At 34.3% G+C, this 20,520-nt stretch overlaps 1 protein-coding gene across 4 annotated transcripts in view; it reads right to left on the bottom strand.

The window, feature by feature from the left end:
* Positions 1-548: 548 nt before the first annotated feature.
* The window catches only part of LOC138319196 (ATP-binding cassette sub-family G member 5-like), a 35,271-nt gene continuing 15,299 nt past the window's right edge, over positions 549-20,520 (bottom strand). For all 4 annotated transcript variants that reach the window (XM_069262174.1, XM_069262173.1, XM_069262175.1 and 1 more), the window contains 10 exons: positions 9,954-10,222; positions 9,351-9,583; positions 9,032-9,164; positions 8,429-8,701; positions 7,944-8,163; positions 5,975-6,174; positions 5,484-5,622; positions 4,647-4,832; positions 3,570-3,697; positions 549-3,289 (listed from right to left, as the gene is read on the bottom strand). In XM_069262174.1, the coding sequence (XP_069118275.1) occupies positions 3,123-3,289; positions 3,570-3,697; positions 4,647-4,832; positions 5,484-5,622; positions 5,975-6,174; positions 7,944-8,163; positions 8,429-8,701; positions 9,032-9,164; positions 9,351-9,583; positions 9,954-10,206 (1,932 nt within the window). In that variant the 5' untranslated portion in view covers positions 10,207-10,222 and the 3' untranslated portion in view covers positions 549-3,122. The remainder of the gene's footprint in view (positions 3,290-3,569; positions 3,698-4,646; positions 4,833-5,483; positions 5,623-5,974; positions 6,175-7,943; positions 8,164-8,428; positions 8,702-9,031; positions 9,165-9,350; positions 9,584-9,953; positions 10,223-20,520) is intronic.

Here is a 20,520-nt window from a genome sequence, read left to right as displayed (position 1 = left end):
GTAATTTATAAATATGTTCTGATATAATAAATGGATATATGTGTATAGATCACAACGGATGATTTCTGTTTAAGATTTAACAGTTTAACAGTCATTTCCTGTTGGTCAGTAATGAATGTTGTATGTCATTTCAAGATTTTATGAACACACTTAAAAAAGGAACGTTGCTGTGTGTGGATTTTACCTTCGATCCCTAACGTTATGGAATATCATAAGGTAGGTAAGATTTGTATTAAAATAACTCTGCAACTAATTATAATAAGTTTTATACTTCCCAATTTTGCTCGATTTCAGGTTAATCATAGATCTGGTTTTTTTTCAATTGTACAATTTTACCACTGAAATTATAAATGAAGGGCTGTACAGTATATTTGGCCTGCGATTGAAGGATGTGACAATGTGGGTTTTGGTATTTGTTTGGTAGATGTCGACAAAGCCTACATTCCTTTGGCTCAGTAGGCAACAGGCCTCATAGAGGGTTAGTGGTAGAAAACAAACTCTATCCAAAGAAATAGTCTAGTCTAAATAATAGAAGATCAACTAATGCAAAAAGCTCAAAATAGTTTTATTTCAGGAAACAAAATATCTCATTTACCAAAAGATAAATGCTGATAAATCAGCAAACAGTCGAAGTAACTGACAATCGTGTGTATGTTATAGTAATGAGGGCAGAAATGACTGAATATCAGCCAAGTTGTAATAATGTTAGTATACAGAAAAGGAGAATAGGAATATTTCTCCTAACGTTGTCTGACATTTCCAAAACATTACATCTTTAATTCATCATATCATAATTTCTAATGTTAAAGGTGTACTATGTACAACGAACGGATATCAAATGATACGTCAGGTACTTTGTGATGATACTGAACATATCTAATAATCTCACAACAATGGTCAGTTGTAGCTTATACAAGTGAAATATAATTAATAATACGAGATACAAGATTTACTCACAGAGGCACCACATTCGCACTTTATCTATTTCTCAAGCTTGAATTTTTGACGCTGTACCCCTCATTCGACAAATAAAATCAAATTCATAGAGATACCAGCTTAACAAATATTTAAAAAAAAGCAATAATTAAATTAATACAAATTATCTCAAAGAATTCAAATGGCGATCCATGGTTGCAAAGAAAAAGCTGAATCAATATGATAAAATACCATATGACAAGCACAAATTCATGTAAACTCGAACTTGTATTACTAACATGTTTAGATTGGGATCTAGACTGGCAACACGCACTAAGGGGACAGCCGTATTCTGTACTACACAGTAGAATTCGGACATGTCTCGTGGCTGATAACACAAGACTCTTACTTAACACATTGAGGCGAAAGATTCAATTTTCTTATACAAAAAGGAAACAAAGTTTATGACAGACATATCCCCCTCTTATTAAGAGAGTTTAATTTGGCCACTAAGCAAGCAAAATCGATAAAATAGTATCATGTTCTTCCAAATTCAAATAAAGGTGTAAAGTCTGCTTCGCAATCGGTTTCAATAATATCATGTCTATATGCAGTTATGCAAGAATTTATCTTTTAATTTATTTAAAACAATTTAATTGGTTACATGATCTAAAATGTACCAACTACCTTCTTTATAAACTGTAATGCATCTTAAACACATGCTTGCTTAATCAAAAGAGAAAGAAAAACCCCAACGACAGGAATATGTCCATGTACATTGTTCTGTATATAGTTTCTAAATTATGTTACATTTACATGTATAAAGAGTCTCCGGGATATAATAATATAAAATCAACAGTATCACAGTCTACATATCACATTTTGACCGCTCAAAGTCATTGATAAAAGGCTAATATTAATATGACACTACCAATATAAATTTATAACTAGACTTTTATTTGTCTAATGTCGAAATAACTTTAAGTTTACAATTGCAGTCAAGAAAGTTACTATATGCATTTATGGATACAGTACAGCTACATCTTCAGCAAACCTAAATGGCTCATTTAAGCATCACAAAATAAATAACATGCAAATGTCTTGATTTGCTTAAATAACTGTCATGGTATACATCATATATCTAAATATTACACTTGTGGTGGGTGATACAATATTTACAAACCTTTTTTGTGCGCACACATTTGCACATCCATTTTAATGGATTTCATTAATATATTTCATCCTAGTGCCTTTGGCCACAAAGGTCATTGACGTAATATACGACTTCCATTAATAATAATAACAAAATGGCATTGAATCAGATGGGATTACCTACACATTTATAAGTGGTACCACACACGCTAGCTCTTCTTATAAAGGTATTTTAAGTAGTAAATTATCCGGGTTATCACATACCCAATGTAATTGTATGTCTATGACTTTATCAGGAATTCTCCTTGATATTTTTATTAATAGGATTAATAGAATCTTACATGGGTCTGTGAAGTGGACAGGGATATCTCAACCCTCGTGAAAGATTTTGGCCGTCAACCCTCGGGTTGACCGGCCAAAATCTTTCACGAGGGTTGAGATATCCCTGTCCACTTCACAGACCCATGTAAGATTCTTTTTCTCCCATACTTAGTAGCAAATATGATGAAATTCCACTTGGTTTCCAGCTTTTTCATCGCGCCATTATCGCAGGAACGTCATTATGCGTCAAAATTGATGACGTCATCTACAATGTGCGCCGCAGTTACGCCACATGTATTGATGACGTCATGTTATTGTCTAGTGCGCGTGAGCTGTCTTACACCACCCTGTGTAAGATAGAGATATCTTTTCCCTAGCAACCGCGGGATATCCCTGTGAAGTATGGGAGAAAAAATCATCCTTTAGCACTCTCATTATGATATGGTAATTCGGTATATGGTATATAGTCGGCTTGTTTTTGCAGTTCAAAACAAAATGCAATTTTGATTTAAAACGACAAGATTATGTTTTAGCGATATTAATCATATTTTGTTATCGGGTTGCTAGTTTTTATTGAAATCAATCATCCCCTAAATAGTTCATGATTAATTTTTCGCAATCATAGAAATGTTTTGCCAAATCTCACAATCACCATTGGAATTACCGGTTATACGGTAACTTATCGGTTGAGATTATAGGTTCCCCTGTTTAGGTATTGCCACATGATTTGATCATTAATTGAGATTAGGGATTCCCCTTATTTTGAAAGCAATAATAGTGACGGTGAGGAAGGACAGAATAAATCCGCCGATAGCTCCAAAGTTCCGGTAAAAGTTGTCGACTGCGTCAGGATAGAATGCCTCCAGGTACTCATCGCCTGTACGGAACTGACAGGGGGCAGCTGTTACAGGGAAACAAAACCAAGCGCGAGGAAATATTACAAGTAATACATATGTAAAATATTCAACTATGTCACTGCCAGGTTACTCACAATTTTACTAGAATAACATTAAAATGTTATAATGTCTAGCATTGAATTTTCCAACATGTATTATATTTATCAAGTTATATTTTATAACGTAAATATTGTTTAGTTTAAAAGCCGTTGATGTGCGACTAAAATAAAGACACAAACAAAATAAATCATTACCGATATTTTTATACAAGCTAACAATACCTACCTCCCGGGCCTGTTGAACAGGTGAAATTTGACCCGTGGAACTCGTTGGCCACTAAAATCTCAGTACTGTATTTGTGGATTGTAAACCAGGCAGCCCAGTGGAAGATCTCAATCATACTCTCTACACTCCTGTAAAATATGTATCATTTGGTGGTAACAACAATGCCCCGATTAAAAGTTGGGGGTGACCTATCACATCACATTGACCAGGTTAACTAACCACCGCAGTCAATTGTATAGACACAGAACCTTAAAACTTTATACTACTTCCTCCTTACCACAAAAATGTTCCTAACTCTCTATGGTACTGGTTGATAGTTTACAAATTACTTATTGTCTATTTCGTGTTGTATTAAAACATTGTTATTTCTAATTTGACAACATAATGATTTACAAGTCTCCATCGACAAGCTCGACTTAGTTTGACATGCAGTGTTATGTAAATGGGCACAAGCATTTAGCGAGATCTGTCATTGTAACTGATTTATTAATAGAACATGCAGTCCCAGTATTGTAATCATGGTGCTGGAATATATCATGACAATTACTAAATGATACATCATCCGGGTATGATATTACAAGGCATGATTATGATAATTAATCACGTCACCATCTCCAGGGTTTTCCTTACAATTATGTACGTGTACCCGGTGTTATTGTTACCATTGTAGATAAAGGTAAAATATCATAATATTGGTCATATTTTATTTTGGATATAGACATAGTTAAGAGTAAAGATGCTTTCTTTCCTCGAAAACATATGGCTAAATATAGTTACCTTTTTATCAAAATGATGGCATAAAAAGTGCAGCAAACATAAGTTCTTCTGTTGCAATTGATTTTTACGTCATCATTTTGTGCGCAAAAATCAGGTAGTTTTTCACAAGCATTGCTAGAAATGACATAATTTTTTTTCTGATTACAAGGACAGATAAGTCTGGTTGACCAAAAGCACTAACTTTTATCGTAATGTAAAAAAATATGACGATAGACGGATGTAATTTTTTTAGGAAAACTAGATTTGCAGACATATAAACGGCTAGTGCCTTATAAGATCGCCTAAGACGACAGTTAATACCTGAGCAGACCCGACGAGAAGAGTAGAGAGGCGGTGAGAATGAGTGTAATTGTGCTGTTAGCTATTTGGCCGTTCTGGAACACACCCATACATCCGACAGTCATTATCTCCCCTACCAAGTGTAGCACAAACACCACAGCGTAGTAAATCCCGAACCTCTGCCATTCTGGGTATAGGCCAGTAACCCTTGAAACATCCAAACACATGCGTCAACATATATTCCGATAGAGTCAGCTTTTAAAACTTCTCAATGGAATTATTGAAAAAATAGGAGATGATTATTACTTGCATACTACAGTAAAACAAGGTTATACAATAGGCTAAATGACCAAAACACTTAAAATGGATTATCATAATAACAGAGGTACTGCCCGAATACTGCAGTGCAATTATAAATGAAATTAAATCCAGCTTCTTATTTCAAAATCCTTCACTATGTTTATATCATAACAACTGAACGTATTTCTTTATTGTATCGTCAGATAACATTTGACTGAAAACTGATTTCTCAATCAAATATTCAACAATCAAAACTACATTTCAGTATGATGAATATAATGATGTTAAATGTGAGATGTTTACGTGACTGTGTTTTAAGATTATAAAACACAATAAGTGGATGTATACGACTTTGCTAGTCTCGTGTAGTCTGTACATAATTGTCTTCAGGTCGGACTCTAACCCGCTTTGATAAGTCAAACCATTGGTATATTGTGGTCTGCATATTTTATATCCCTATTAATGTAATTTACACAATATACGCTCGGGAGACATTGTGTTAGAATCGGTGTAATTACATTAGCTAGTTGCTGCTATGGTATTGTGAACAATACGTACCAATAAACGATGATACTGAAGACGAAGCTAGAGAAGAGAGTGAAGGGCACTATATGTAAGACATAGGCTACCATGAAGGCCACAGTCCCATACAGGCCATCTCTTGTCTCTCTGTAGTACATGTCACGCATAGGTGGGACTGAAACCCAGACATATCGGTTACTTCATACATTTACTATGTTAAATGTAAATAGGTTATTTTACACTAAAACTAAAACCATGATTGTTTAATCGAATGACAGCTCCTGTAACAGGCACTACGGAGGATGTCACTTTATAAAATCTATTACCACCATGATGTCAAATATTGAATTACACGCTTACTAAAATTGATTTCAAACATTGAATTATTTTGTCAAATGTGAGGCACCAGCCTCAAATAGTATAAGAAAGTACGAGCCTTACATTTTGTGGCATAAACAAATAGAAAGACAAACATGGTGGCCGGATTGGACAGAAAAACAGCTGTACTACTGAATCTGGTCACTTACAGAGTCCCACTCCGTGTAGAATGGCGACATATGGAGGGACACTGAGGGACTGGTACATCAGTCCCACTCTGTCCTGAATGCTCTCTTGGTTCGTCTTCATGTGGCCCAGGAATGCACAGATAAATGGCACAAACAGTGACAGCAGAAACACTCGGCTGATATAAATCGTTCGGTCCCGGCCAAGGTTAACCATCATTCGTCTGTTTATTTAGAAAAAAACCAGATTGATTGTACTGAATGTTCTGACGTATACGATTGATAATTTGAGTCAATGTTCCAATATATCTCCTTAAAATATTTGAAAATAAAAATCACAGCGAGAGATAAATTCAGAAAGATTTTCTAACTTAATTTGTGAATTTTGTAAAATACGAAATAATATAAATATTGTTTTAATTTTATTTTCAAAGGGACATGATTAAAGATCAACTCTGTGATGTTGATTTTTTCCAGTTGATGAAACTATGTAGAGTTTTGTTATTGTGATTTCTCACCATGTTTGAAAATTGTAGAAAACATTTTTGCTGTGGTGTAAGTATTTATTGAGGTATTTTGATGTATTTTCAAATACATGACAAAAATACAGCAATATCTTCCAAATGACTTGTAGGATAGGTACAACTGTAATAAGGCTTCAATTGACAAAAACATACCTAAAAATAGTAATTGCACTTAATAAACCCATTTAATATGCTAAAATTAGCATTAAACATTACTGACTTCAAATTTTAAAAAAAATGTCATTTTCACATTTTTATAAATATATTATGTTTTATCATAACGTTCTGATTACTAACTCTTTTTGATACTTTGCAACTAAATTTTTTTAAATGCCTGCAACCTGGGTTACTTACACAAAATTATTTAAAATAATTCTATAATCTTTAAAAGTTATTTTTGAGACAATTTTCATATAGAAACTCGCTACAAATATTGCCAAATGCTTTTTGAAAATCGCAAACTCTAAATTCGATCAAGATCAAAACCCGAGAATTGATCTTTGCGAGTATTAATGATAAACTGAAATATGTATAATTCCATGTTACTCTAGAATAGTGATAAATCTTACTGTAGTAAGGTTATTTTCGGCGCTATTAGCGGCTGTTTGTCAGCTAGCCGTCTGATCGATGAGAACAGGTCGTTATGTAGACTAACACATGATCACTATAACCTCGCACCAAGTGACACATCAATACATCAAACGTCAATTACTGCTAATATACATAATCTCCAATTATACTTAAACGATTCAATGCCCTTAAAGGCTCATATTCCTTTAATATATATTTGTCATTATTACTTTATTAGATAGCGGATCTTCAAAACAGACATCAATATATATTTTTAGCCTTTTAAATTAATGATTTCAAAATGAAAGAAAGGGACATGCATCATAATTCTTCTTCTTTATTTCATTGAAAACAAATCCCCGACTATTAGCCACTGCTTTAAAACAGTACTCAATAATGCCTTTAACCTATAGTAACTGTTAATGAGTTCTTTTGTCACACATACAAGGAAAATCACCCTTTACTTGTCTGGTCGATGTTAATTCATCATTCCATTTCATGACAAGCACAGAATGACTATGCTAGTTTCTTAAGATGATTTGTTTTAATTAACTAACATAATTACTCATACCACTTATATGTATATGGTCTCACACTAACATTGATATGAAACAGACCTACTGCAGGTTGATTTAGGGGATAATATATAAGGGACGAAGTGTTACACCATACATCATTACAAACATAAAACATATATGATGAAAAAGGGAGTTAAAATCAGGCAAAGCTAACATTTGCCGTATATCCTTTTTGAAATAGCTTAAACAGAAAGTTGGTAAACAGAATAAGGTGGGTTTGGTTGTGAATGTATGAACATGTGAAGTCTTTCATGCTCTTTCTGATCATTTATTTTAGGGGATCTATAGTGGTGGCTATGTTGTCTGGGTATCACACCTTACCTTACAAGAGCATTGATAACCCGGAATATATTAGGTGGGCGTGGTTTGTAGAAGAGTACAAGTGTCCGCCGTGTTGATGGCTTCATTGTTTCCTCCATGACCAGGTTCAGTGTTTCGTTGTGGATCTCAGACATAGAGAAAGTTTGAACCAGAGCCTTGATACGTGCCGCTGTATCAAACTCTCTCTCGAGATTCCGACGATCAACGCTGGCCAGGTCAACTGTGGAAAGTGTAATGGTTAGTAGTCTCTCCATTACAAATGGAAATGGGAGAAATATGTTTAAAACAATAAGCAATACATAGACTTATGTTGTATTTTAAGGCATAAGGCATATAATTCAGATAAATATCAATTTTGATTGCATTTAAGTCTGTCAACTATCAAATAACACAATGTATACGCTAATTTGTCATGGTACATCATTTTGATGTGCGTCATTTGTGTTTATGCCATTTGATATATTGTTGAAGAAAAGAAAACTTACTGTAATGGTCAAGTGGGTTTGCGTACGTCGGACATGGATGGCCAATTTGACTGAAGTAATCGACGAGCTCACTTGATTTCCCCAAAAATACTTGTTCTCCCATGCTCATAATGCAAACCTTGTCAAACAGTTTAAAGAGTTCCGAGCGAGGCTGGTGAATGGTGAGAATAACTAGTTTGCCACTATTGTGAGCTATGTCTGCCAGATTGGACACGAGGTATCTGGCAGTATAACTGTCCAGGCCGGTCGTCGGCTCATCCAACATCAGTATCTCTGATATAAATATATCAAATATATAAATATAATCACAAACATTGGTGAAATCACCTTATTATTCAATGTGCAGGGTATTCTTATATATCGCATACTAGGCATTGAAGATTTTCTGAACAAATTGTCTTATTTGTACTGCATGATGTTCTTACAAACAGGCAGTCATGACTTGTATTTGGTGTTAAAGAAAAAAACCACAAACATCTGCATTTGATGGGAAAAATACACTATCACCAGTCACGTTTACAAATCAGTGTCACAGCATCGCCAAAACATTACAATAAATCTTAATTTCACTCCGGGTGATTTGCTATACAAAATACTACTTACTTGGATCTTGGAGTAACTGTATTGCTATGGTAACCCGTCTTCGTTCTCCACCAGATATGCCCCTATTAACTGTCCCGCCGATCTTTGACTCCGCCACATTCTTCAATCCCATCTCTTGTATAACTTTATTGACCTTTGAATAGAAATAGAACAACACTAAATATACATATTGATGATTCAAACACTTATAACAAACTTTTCTACAGTTATAGATATTTGTGGCAAAATGTCTGGCGAGCAGCTCCCGTTTCACTTTTTTTTTACATTTTCCCTAAAATATTCATTTGAAAAGTGGTTTTAATGGCTGAATGGCCCTTACTTTGGCCTCTATCTCCTGTGACGTGGTCCGTCCAGGGAGGCGGAGGAAGGCTGAGAACTGTAGAGTTTCCCTGACGGTGAGGTTAGCCAGCAGACGATCGGCCTGTAATACATATGCCCCGTACTGTTTGATGACCTCTTTAGTACACTCGTAGTTATTGTAGTACACCTTACCGGTCACCTTCCCACCTGTCCTACAGGCTATTACGTCCAACAGAGACGTCTTACCCGAACCTAAAACAATAGTCGGATATGACACTGTTTTGAGCATTTTCGGATAATTCAGATAAATGTTGTCAGCTGATAGCTCTACGTACTACAAAATAGATTCATGTACCTCCTTTCATCTATCATAAAACGAAAATTGAATTAGGTTTAACGTGTGAACATTCTCCCGCCAAACTTAATTCACACTTGATAACTAATTACAGTTTAATATATTATTAAATCAAAATTAACGCGAGAGTAGATATAAACAGATGTGATATAAAAGACTTCATTTTATCACATCACTATTCAAAGCATGCAGATCACTTTCAATGTAATGATAATCCGCTATACTAGATCATGTGGATTAGCAACGCTCTAAAAAAACAAGACGTACCTGAACTGCCCAGAATAGCTACTATCTCTCCTCCTCGGAACTGGGCCGTAAAATCTCGTAGTACTGTTTTAGATTTAGATCTTCTAAAACAGGCTCCTTTCCACCATGGTCCGATCTTTTCTGACACCTCATACCTGACATTGAGGAGGTTGAGAGTGGGACGGGCGGCTCTGAGCTCCTCCTCCTCGTCAGGAGACATGGTGGCACAACTACTGAGCACATACTGTAGGTCAAAGATACTAGGGTCATCCATACTGACTTACAGGGATCTGTAAATGTAATAATCAGTATATATAAACACAGATACTAGGGTCATCCATACTGACTTACAGGGATCTGTAAATGTAATAATCAGTATATATAATACAGATACTAGGGTCATCCATACTGACTTACAGGGATCTGTAAATGTAATAATCAGTATATATATATAACACAGATACTAGGGTCATCCATACTGACTTACAGGGATCTGTAAATGTAATAATCAGTATGTATAACACAGATACTAGGGTCATCCATACTGACTTACTGGGATCTGTAAATTTAATAATCAGTATATATAACACAGATACTAGGGTCATCCATACTGACTTACTGGGATCTGTAAATGTAATAATCAGTATATATAACACAGATACCAGGGTCATCCATACTGACTTACAGGGATCTGTAAATGTAATAATCAGTATATATAACACAGATACTAGAGTCATCCATACTGACTTACAGGGATCTGTAAATGTAATCATCAGTATATATAATACAGATACTAGGGTCATCCATACTGACTTACTGGGATCTGTAAATTTAATAATCAATCAGTATATATAACACAGATACAGGGTCATCCATACTGACTTACAGGGATCTGTAAATGTAATAATCAGTATATATAACACAGATACTAGGGTCATCCATACTGACTTACTGGGATCTGTAAATGTAATAATCAGTATATATAACACAGATACTAGGGTCATCCATACTGACTTACAGGGATCTGTAAATGTAATAATCAGTATATATATAACACAGATACTAGGGTCATCCATACTGACTTACAGGGATCTGTAAATGTAATAATCAGTATATATATATAACACAGATACTAGGGTCATCCATACTGACTTACAGGGATCTGTAAATGTAATAATCAGTATATATAACACAGATACTAGGGTCATCCATACTGACTTACAGGGATCTGTAAATGTAATAATCAGTATATATAACACAGATACTAGAGTCATCCATACTGACTTACTGGGATCTGTAAATTTAATAATCAGTATATATAACACAGATACTAGGGTCATCCATACTGACTTACTGGGATCTGTAAATTTAATAATCAGTATATATAACACAGATACTAGGGTCATCCATACTGACTTACAGGGATCTGTAAATGTAATAATCAGTATATATTTATAACACAGATACTAGGGTCATCCATACTGACTTACAGGGATCTGTAAATGTAATAATCAGTATATATTTATAACACAGATACCAGGGTCATCCATACTGACTTACAGGGATCTGTAAATGTAATAATCAGTATATATAACAAAGATACAATATGTACTAGGGTCATCCATACTGACTTATAGGGATCTGTTAATATACAGAAAAAGACATGCCGCTCATATGTACTTCTCTTTACTCTTATCTATATATTTACACTTGCTAGGCTTGGTCACTATACTCTAATACTAGCGGATTTTGTTTACCATAACTGCATGGTAACATTGAACTTTGAACTTGCGTATGAAAATGTTCTGTGCAACGTAAAAGGACTACAGTAAAAAAAAAAAAAAAAAAAACACATGGCTTTGTTTACATTTTGACGCAACATTACGTGTATATTGTTGTTTTTCATAGAATTTTGGAAAAATCTAAACAATATATACATGTTTTATATTTATATATGATTCAAACAATTGTTAAATTAACAATTGTATAAAGAAATGGAAAAATATCCCGACCGGGCCGACGTGCTTTCATTTTTGTTAAAAATGATGGGTGTCAAATGTAAACATTACCTCTGTGCCTATGTTCGTCCTACGATCGAGTCTTTGGGGTGGACGGGCGTGAGACCCTCTGATAAAGGTCAGTTATAAACATATCCTCTTGTCTTTGTTCTTTGAGAATTTAATCATGTGTATTATAAAACATGCACCGCTAGTAATCCACGTGTTGACAGTTACGCGTCACCACAAATACATACAAGTGAAGTTGTTCCATAGATGGCGATGGATCTAAGCGTAGATTATATAATCACATGGCTCCGAAGGATGTAATATCGTCAAGTCAGACGACAATCTCAAACAAATTTAGCTACTTGAACACTGGTGTTTTGACAACTTCGGAAAACTCCAGTGTGTAAGCGTGCGTCAGCCTCGCCTCGCTGCACAATAACGGTCACCGAGTTCACACATGTGGCCGTGAACAAATACTTTATGTTATTACGCTATATATGAACTTATAGCAAAATTGAATACCTATTTAAAGTTCTGATCTGATTAAATAAAATTATCTCTGAAATTTACTTTGTTTGTCATGTTTATTTTACACTAAAATATTGCACTTTTTTGTCGTCGCGGATGAATAATTCTACCTTACGTGAAGCGTCATCATTCGCTGTTCAATTGAGTAAGCTCCTCCCACTTTTGACCGACTTTTATTGAATAATTACGTCACTTTCAAATGACAATTTTATTGCATGAAATATTAATAAAAAGTCGTGTGAGTGTAAATATAGGGATTGGATTTCGTTTTTATGTTAACCATGCTTGTATGGAGCAATTCCTCTAAGAATATATTCAATATGTGGCGCTAACGCGCCCCATAGAATATATTTTTAGAGGAATTGCTCCATACAAGCATGGTTAACATAAAAACGAAATCCAATCCCTATATAAACACAGAAAGCTCTCTATGCCATTAGTATTTTGGTTTGATCTTTATAAGTTGATTGTTTGCCAAATAGAAGTCGCTAATCAAAAGAAATGCGAATTTATGGTAATGAAATATCTACAACTGCATTAGAAAGACCAAGGAGACTGCTGGGAATTAATCTCGAAACCTCAGTTATCGTATAGTTATGACAATAAAAAAAAATAGGTATTGTTTAGGATGACGTTAAATAGTGAGCAAATCAGCCAATTATCACTAGGCGACGGGTCTACTATATCAAACACACAATGATACTTGGTGAGACAAGACGTTTAAATCATTTAAGAATGCCGCGTTGCCGTATGTGTTACAAGTTGATGCCATAATTCTAGAGTTCCACTCGCCAAATCGTTTGTCTGTATATTACGACATTTTCCAAGAGCCAGCTTATAAGGTACAAAAAACAATCTTTAAATGTCTTTGTTGGCACATTGCCAATTTACACAAGTGATCAGATTTATAGTTTGATTCACTGAATAGTCTTATCGATTGCCATTCGTCATAGTCTGACTGTGTATAGACAAAACGTTTCCTTGATATTTCCTATCAGACGGGATTACTTTTGAATTGACTATTGTGTCCACATGTTGCATGGTTATCACAATGGCGTCTGGTGAAAGTCACAGAGAACCAATAACAGGTTCGTATGTGATCAGAGATACAGAACTACACCATGTACTACAGGTTAACGTTGTTAGAAAAGTGGCATTTATTGTGCATGATAACACTGTTCATGTATGTAAATTTATTCATCCAAATCATTAAAGTTACTAAATCATTAGATTTGCATAGATTTCTTAGGGGTTTTGACTTCCTACGAACGTTCTTATACCTGAAATTAGAAAGTTTTCAAAATTACAACATATTATTTGAAATATTGGCAATGTTTATCAACGTTAAAATATCGCCAAACACAACAAGAATCTGTATCTGTCGGCATTGGCTGTTTATAACGGAAAGAACCGAGTGCAGCTTTGAGTTCAAAATCGGGATCGCTGAAAATCTCATCCGGCTAATGGATATAGATGTAATAACACCACTAAAAGAAGTCACTTATATTTTATCGGTTATATTGGCCTGATTCAGTGAAACAGCCGATACATAAATTGACAAGTAAATGTCAGCATACGTTCTATGAAGCTTTAGAGTTTATGATAAAAATAAGACAAAAAGTGAGAGGTATTTTCACCCGTTACTTATGTATATATTATACAAGTGTACATGTACTTTATTAAGCAAGAATATACATTTTACATAGGTCTAAAATGTATATGTAAAGTATGTTTTTGCTTTTGAATACATAAAAATACCCATACAATTTAGATATATCGTTCGGTTGATTTTTTAAAGACGCTCCATCGCTGACAAATGGTATTTTTTCACTATCATATCCTTCAGTTACAAAAGTTACTTACACGATTACCACCATTGAAAAGTTTGAGCTTCTAATTTTACTTCAAGTTAAAAAAAAAAGAAAAATAATTAATTGCATCACGAAAAAAATCCGTGGCACTATATCTTATATGGAATAAAGTACTGATTGCGCATGCACCAAAGGCAAAAGAAATTATCTTATACTATTTTTTGTGTTAATTAGACATATGTACACGATTAAACACCAATTATTGTTCAAATGATAAATATCATTTATGCTCTGTCGGCGGTGGAGCATCTTAAGTAAATCAGATGGAAAAAGGTTATATAACTAGTGACATGTAGCTATATAGGGGAATGTCCATTAGACGGATAGACATTATAACTAGGGATATATATGTAGGTGTATTTATTACATAATTTGTTTACACCAATTTATATTCGAGGAAATATAATATTTTCAACTATTAATATAAACTTCCGAGGAATCGCGCGTAACAGTGAGTTACGTTATTACGACGTCACAAATTTAAAGGTTCACGCTCAATTTCGCGCTAGCTTTATAGATCTCGAATCAAGCACGTCATGTAGACGTTTATCGAGCAGAGGACGGACACGGCGAATGTATTAGATTAAAAGGCTGCATGCATGTCTAATAATGTTAAAGAAGACAATAACACATTCAAACCGGAGTTACAACGTGACGTACGTGGGTAATACATCAATCTTCAATAGGACTTGAAGCCTCTCCGTACGGTACGGTGCTGTTGATTTTGTTTTATTTTAAGTGATTGTCGTATTCGTTTTATAAAATATTCAACTAAAAAAATAGTGATTATATAATAAAACAAATATTTCATGGGTTTCTGTGCTCTAGTTCATAATTATTACCCCTCGGTGGTGGTAATCAACAAATATTATATTGCACGAGGCCGAACCTCGGGTTAATATTATGAACTAGAGCACAGTAACCCATGAAATATTTGTATAATAGGGAATTTCCATTAGACGGATAGACTATAACTAGGTATATATATATTATAACTAGGGCTATATAGGGAATGTCCATTAGACGGATAGAGACTATAACTAGAGATATATAGGGAATGTCCATTAGACGGATAGACATTATAACTAAGGATATATAGGGAAGGTCAAATATTGTATATAATGATAAAAGAAAAACATGTACCTCATTAGTCCGCTAAACATGCATATATTATTAGTTTTTCCTTATTATAAAGTTTATATATTACGTCTCTTTTTTTAAACCTAATAATATTGGCAGGTTTAACGGACTAGTACCTAATATCATGACAAATGAAAATAAAATAATGGTAGAAGCAAGTATAAAACCATATAATATAATGAAAACTCTTCTTTAAAGCTGCAAAAACCTGTACAATATATGAATATTCACACTTAGAAACTCTTTACAAAACTTCTGCATACGTTTAAACGTTTATTAGATTTTACACAGTAATCAGGTACTTGTAGTCGATAAATTGGTGTTTTCAGTCGATAGCAGATATGTCCATTAGACAGATGAGATTTCCTTCGGTAAATGTTCCCACATCGCGCATGCACACAGGGATTGTTTACCTCGCCGAAAGATAATAATATGAAATAGTGACTAGGTCGTTTCTATTTATTTTTAGTTTTTTCTTCATTTTGAACAAAATGGTTATAAAAACTTTTAAATTTTGTTATTAACACAAAGCACACAACTGTTACCATTATTTCCAGTTCTATAATTCGTTTTATCTTTTATTACATGATTTTTTAACGATTTAGTCCCTTTAACAATGATACCAGACATCCGGTTTGGCTACTCTGGGTCATGTGTACCTATACAAAAGTAAATGATACATAGATAGATAGATAAATATTTCCTCTTTTCAGAGATTGCAAAATCTATTTTACATTTACATTAAAACAAAGCGTCATTAAGTTCATAATTCATAAATCAAATTTTCAAAGCAAAGTGTTCATATGTCCAATCAGTGATGGAATTAGGTCACCAATCTTTATCATTATCATCTTCCCATCTACCATGATCAAGATCATGATCAAGAGGAATATCCTTCTGGCTTCCAAATATAAACTGAGATTTCTTTTCCTCAGGAAGATGGTCGAATTTTACATATTCTGTTACTCAAGTGTATGAGTTGTACGATCGATGGAAATAAATTGCATGGAGCGATATACATAACTCATTAATTAATATCTTGATGGTGTGATGAGTATAAATTGAAGGTTAAAAGATGTGAAAAGAAAATAAGAACGCCAAAACTGTTAAAAATGTAAAGCAAGTCATTTATCGACAGAAGGTACACAACTATTTCAACCCAAACCAAGAGACATAGAAATATTTAAAAAGCCATTGTGAATTAGATAGTTTTAGTCGGTAACAGGAGTGAATAGTTAACAATACGAAGTTCTAAAACAACATGACATTAAAAACAGTATGTACATTGAAGTCGGAAATCGCAAAGTTAAGTAACCGCCAAAAATATCTGACTACAGTATACATTACTCCACAAGCTTCGCGACATTGATGGTAGAGGGACGACTATATCCACAAGCATGACAACGACACAGCTTCATCATTTAGAAACATTTGATGACTCATGCACAGACAGGAAAAGGATGCAGAGGCGGCAAGAGCTGCGTCTCTTAAAACCGGAAGGCTGGTAGGACTATAATGTGAATAGACAGTGTTTGATTTGGGGAAAGGAAATCGCGCACAAGGAAAATAATCAGCTACATCTACATGCTATTTATAGACACCACATATTAGAAATATTATGCCACGTGATACCTGATCGAGCGCTTTAATATTAGCATATACTGATTTGGTACGACAGTTGTCATACATACCTTACGATGTACTGTATTTCAAAAATTACGAGAATGTCACGCGGCTATCACATGGAAATGATAACATTATGGGGAATTAATTCGTTTTGGAGTGATTCAGTGCTTGATATAACATGTATACCAAAGTACTGATTGCACTTCTTATACAACCTAAAACATATTGATAAATTCGTTAGTTACCTTACATTAGTAGATATGGGAGATACTGAGCTGATTATATCAAACTCTCAGTATGACATGTAATATGGTGTTACAATACTACCTTTATAAATGTTTTAAGGAGAAAATATTGTACAGTATACTGCACTAACCCAACCAATCAAAATAATTAAAAAAAATCAATATCATACCGTAAAATATAAGTTTATAATATATCTAATCAAATGTGTATGAAATACAAAGTACAACAGAAATTATTATTTATCACGATATTGTCGGTACATAAATGCCTAAATATTAGTTATAACGCCTAAATAATGATTATTTTGTACTATCGTTGTCTCAATAAAGCAGTTCTTTATCGATCCGAGATACTACAAATACACTGAAGAAATTGATCTGAAGGAGCCCGCTGCAAAAGACGCAGTGTTCTCATGAATGAACACTGCTGGATGTTTCCATGGCAACGATATGACGCCATGGCGACTGTTTTTGAGGTTGTAGCATTGTAAATAGGGTAAATCGAAATTGATGTAACTAGAAGCATGCCCCATGAAACATGATCTAAAGAACGTGACATAGTCTCAATTGAAACGATACTTTTCTTAGCCCGACATGATTGCTGTCGCAGGTAAGAAACGACCCGATAACCAATGATAGCAATCAGCAATTGTTTGACAGAACATCGATAACGGTAGCAATCAGCGACTGTTTGACAGAACATCGATAACAAACGATTGCAATCAGCGACTGTTTGACAGAACATCGATAACAAACGATTGCAATCAGCGACTGTTTGACAAAGCATCGATACCAAACGAAAGCAATCAGCGACTGTTTGACAGAGCATCGAGAACAAAACGATAGCAATCAGCGACTGTTTGACAGAGCATCGATAACAAAACGATAGCAATCAGCGACTGTTTGACAGAGCATCGATAACAAAACGATAGCAATCAGCGACTGTTTGACAGAGCATCGATAATAAACGATAGCAATCAGCGACTGTTTGACAGAGCATCGATAACAAAACGATAGCAATCAGCGACTGTTTGACATGTATCGATAACGATAGCAATCAGCGACTGTTTGACAAAGCATCGATATCAAAATGATAGCAATCAGCGACTGTTTGACAAAGTATCGATGTAAAAACGAAATGTTAACATATCCAAACTTTGCTTTATTTTTAATTTATATATTTTAATGAAACGGTCAACCGCCTTTTACCTATTCAATGTGGGTATGCGATACGGTGCATTACAAGCTTAACTTATTTACAAACCATCAAACATTTTTATTAAAAAAGAACTGTTTTCACTGCATTCATGAGTGCATCATTCATAAAAATAGATATAAATTTTTTAATATTTTTTTTTTTTGTTTCACATCATTAGTTTTATTGTTCTGTTCAAATATCAGAGAAAAAACTCAAAAAACAGAATTGACTGCATTAATAACAGAATTAGGGTTATACAATGCCATCTAAGTCGTTTGCCGACGACTTTTTTTATTGTTTGTGAATTAAAGAAGATTATGAAGATTTCACAGTAAATAAAGCTCAGCGAGGTGTTTCTATTTCGCTAAGCCAGAGGAAGATGAATGTCAGTGCACCTGCCTATCAACAGGATGTCACAGGGGGTTAGGCGGTTAGGCGATAATAACACGTGTATTACATGGGGAGTGCTCGATGGTCACAGCTTGTATATCACAAACTTTCCTTAAAGAGCAGATGGTACCAACTGTCTGTCCGAATTTAGCCAGATCGATCACAAAAACAAGGTATGGTTATATAAAGCCGATATTCTTAAACAGGTTTTGTAAGAACCGCATAAAAGGTCAAAATTGATGTATTAATTTCTTAATCATAAACACAATTGATACCGAGAATGTACCATTTAGATAACACCTATTCTGCTAAGGAAGAAAATTTGGTCCAAATGAAGATAATCATAACGTTATTTGAATTGAGAACTTGAAACATTAAAAATGAAAATAGTATGAAATAATTTCTGCATGCTTTAATACCTGATTTTTCAACATTTGCATTTTGGAAATCAGCGGTATGCATGCATAGTTGATGAGATCTAAAAGACTGGTGTAGAGTTGAGTCGTCCATTGTACCAGGTATTCACCGTTAAAGTCGTGGGGTTTTATCATGTAATAGATTGACCAAAATGTGGATTTTACATTACATCAAGGGAAAAATTTATAATGCAGATGTACATAAAATATCGGTACATTTATGAAACATGAGGTTTTATTGCATTCATTCAAACTTTCTTTAATCGATGATAGTATGTCATGTGTATTAGGTACAGTAAACCTGGCGTCAACCATCTGTCACTTAGGCAGACAAACTGTAATTATTACGGTAAATATTGTAAAATGCAATAATTACTTTGAGACTCTATTTTATTCTTTGTATTGGAGATTTCATACAGTTACAATTAACGATTTTACTTCATGTTGGCATTAACTTTTTATCACATTCACAGATCCTTTCAAGGTGTGTATGTTGCCTGATCAGCTGAAGGTCAAGGTCAATTTGATATTGATGTAGCATTGGAAATATTAGCGACGGCGGACGTTTCAAAATGATGATGAGCATGTCTTGTTTAGAAACGTAGTGCACTTACGATTAGTATATAGCCTAGATGAAATATTTTAATTGAATATATTCCAAACCTGGAAGACATTTTGAATTTACATGTAATTCATTGTTCAATCAGGTAACGATCATTGGTCTACAGATCATGGAGTGAAACATTTGGATTATGTCCAGATTCGGTATAGATACATGTCTTCGGCTTTATTATGTACAATATAACGTTGACTCTTTCAGACCGATGGGTATTTAGATAGTCACACAAAATGGATCTATGGTAGAACTGAGAAGTTATTGACCCATTTTGATTTCGGTTGAGGCGTTATCATTATATCATTTTAAGTGACCTCATTTCATGTATAGATAACGCGATAACGCGAAAATTGATAGAGTCTGATCAATGCTATTTTATCTCTTGTTAATATTCACTTATCCGTATGTTTTAGTCAGGAAATCAGTTTCTGGCCGATCACTTCCGGGTGAATTCTGAAATACACATTTCCACTTTGACATTTCGTTATCTATTGATAGCATACATAACCCTTAACAACGAAAATATCCTTATGAAATGTTTTGACCGTACAT

This window comes from Argopecten irradians, chromosome 3, assembly GCF_041381155.1.
Source record: "Argopecten irradians isolate NY chromosome 3, Ai_NY, whole genome shotgun sequence".
NCBI classification, from domain to species: Eukaryota; Metazoa; Mollusca; class Bivalvia; order Pectinida; family Pectinidae; genus Argopecten; species Argopecten irradians.
The sequence above is the reverse complement of the archived record's forward strand: the minus strand, read 5'-3'. Positions and strand labels throughout refer to the sequence as shown.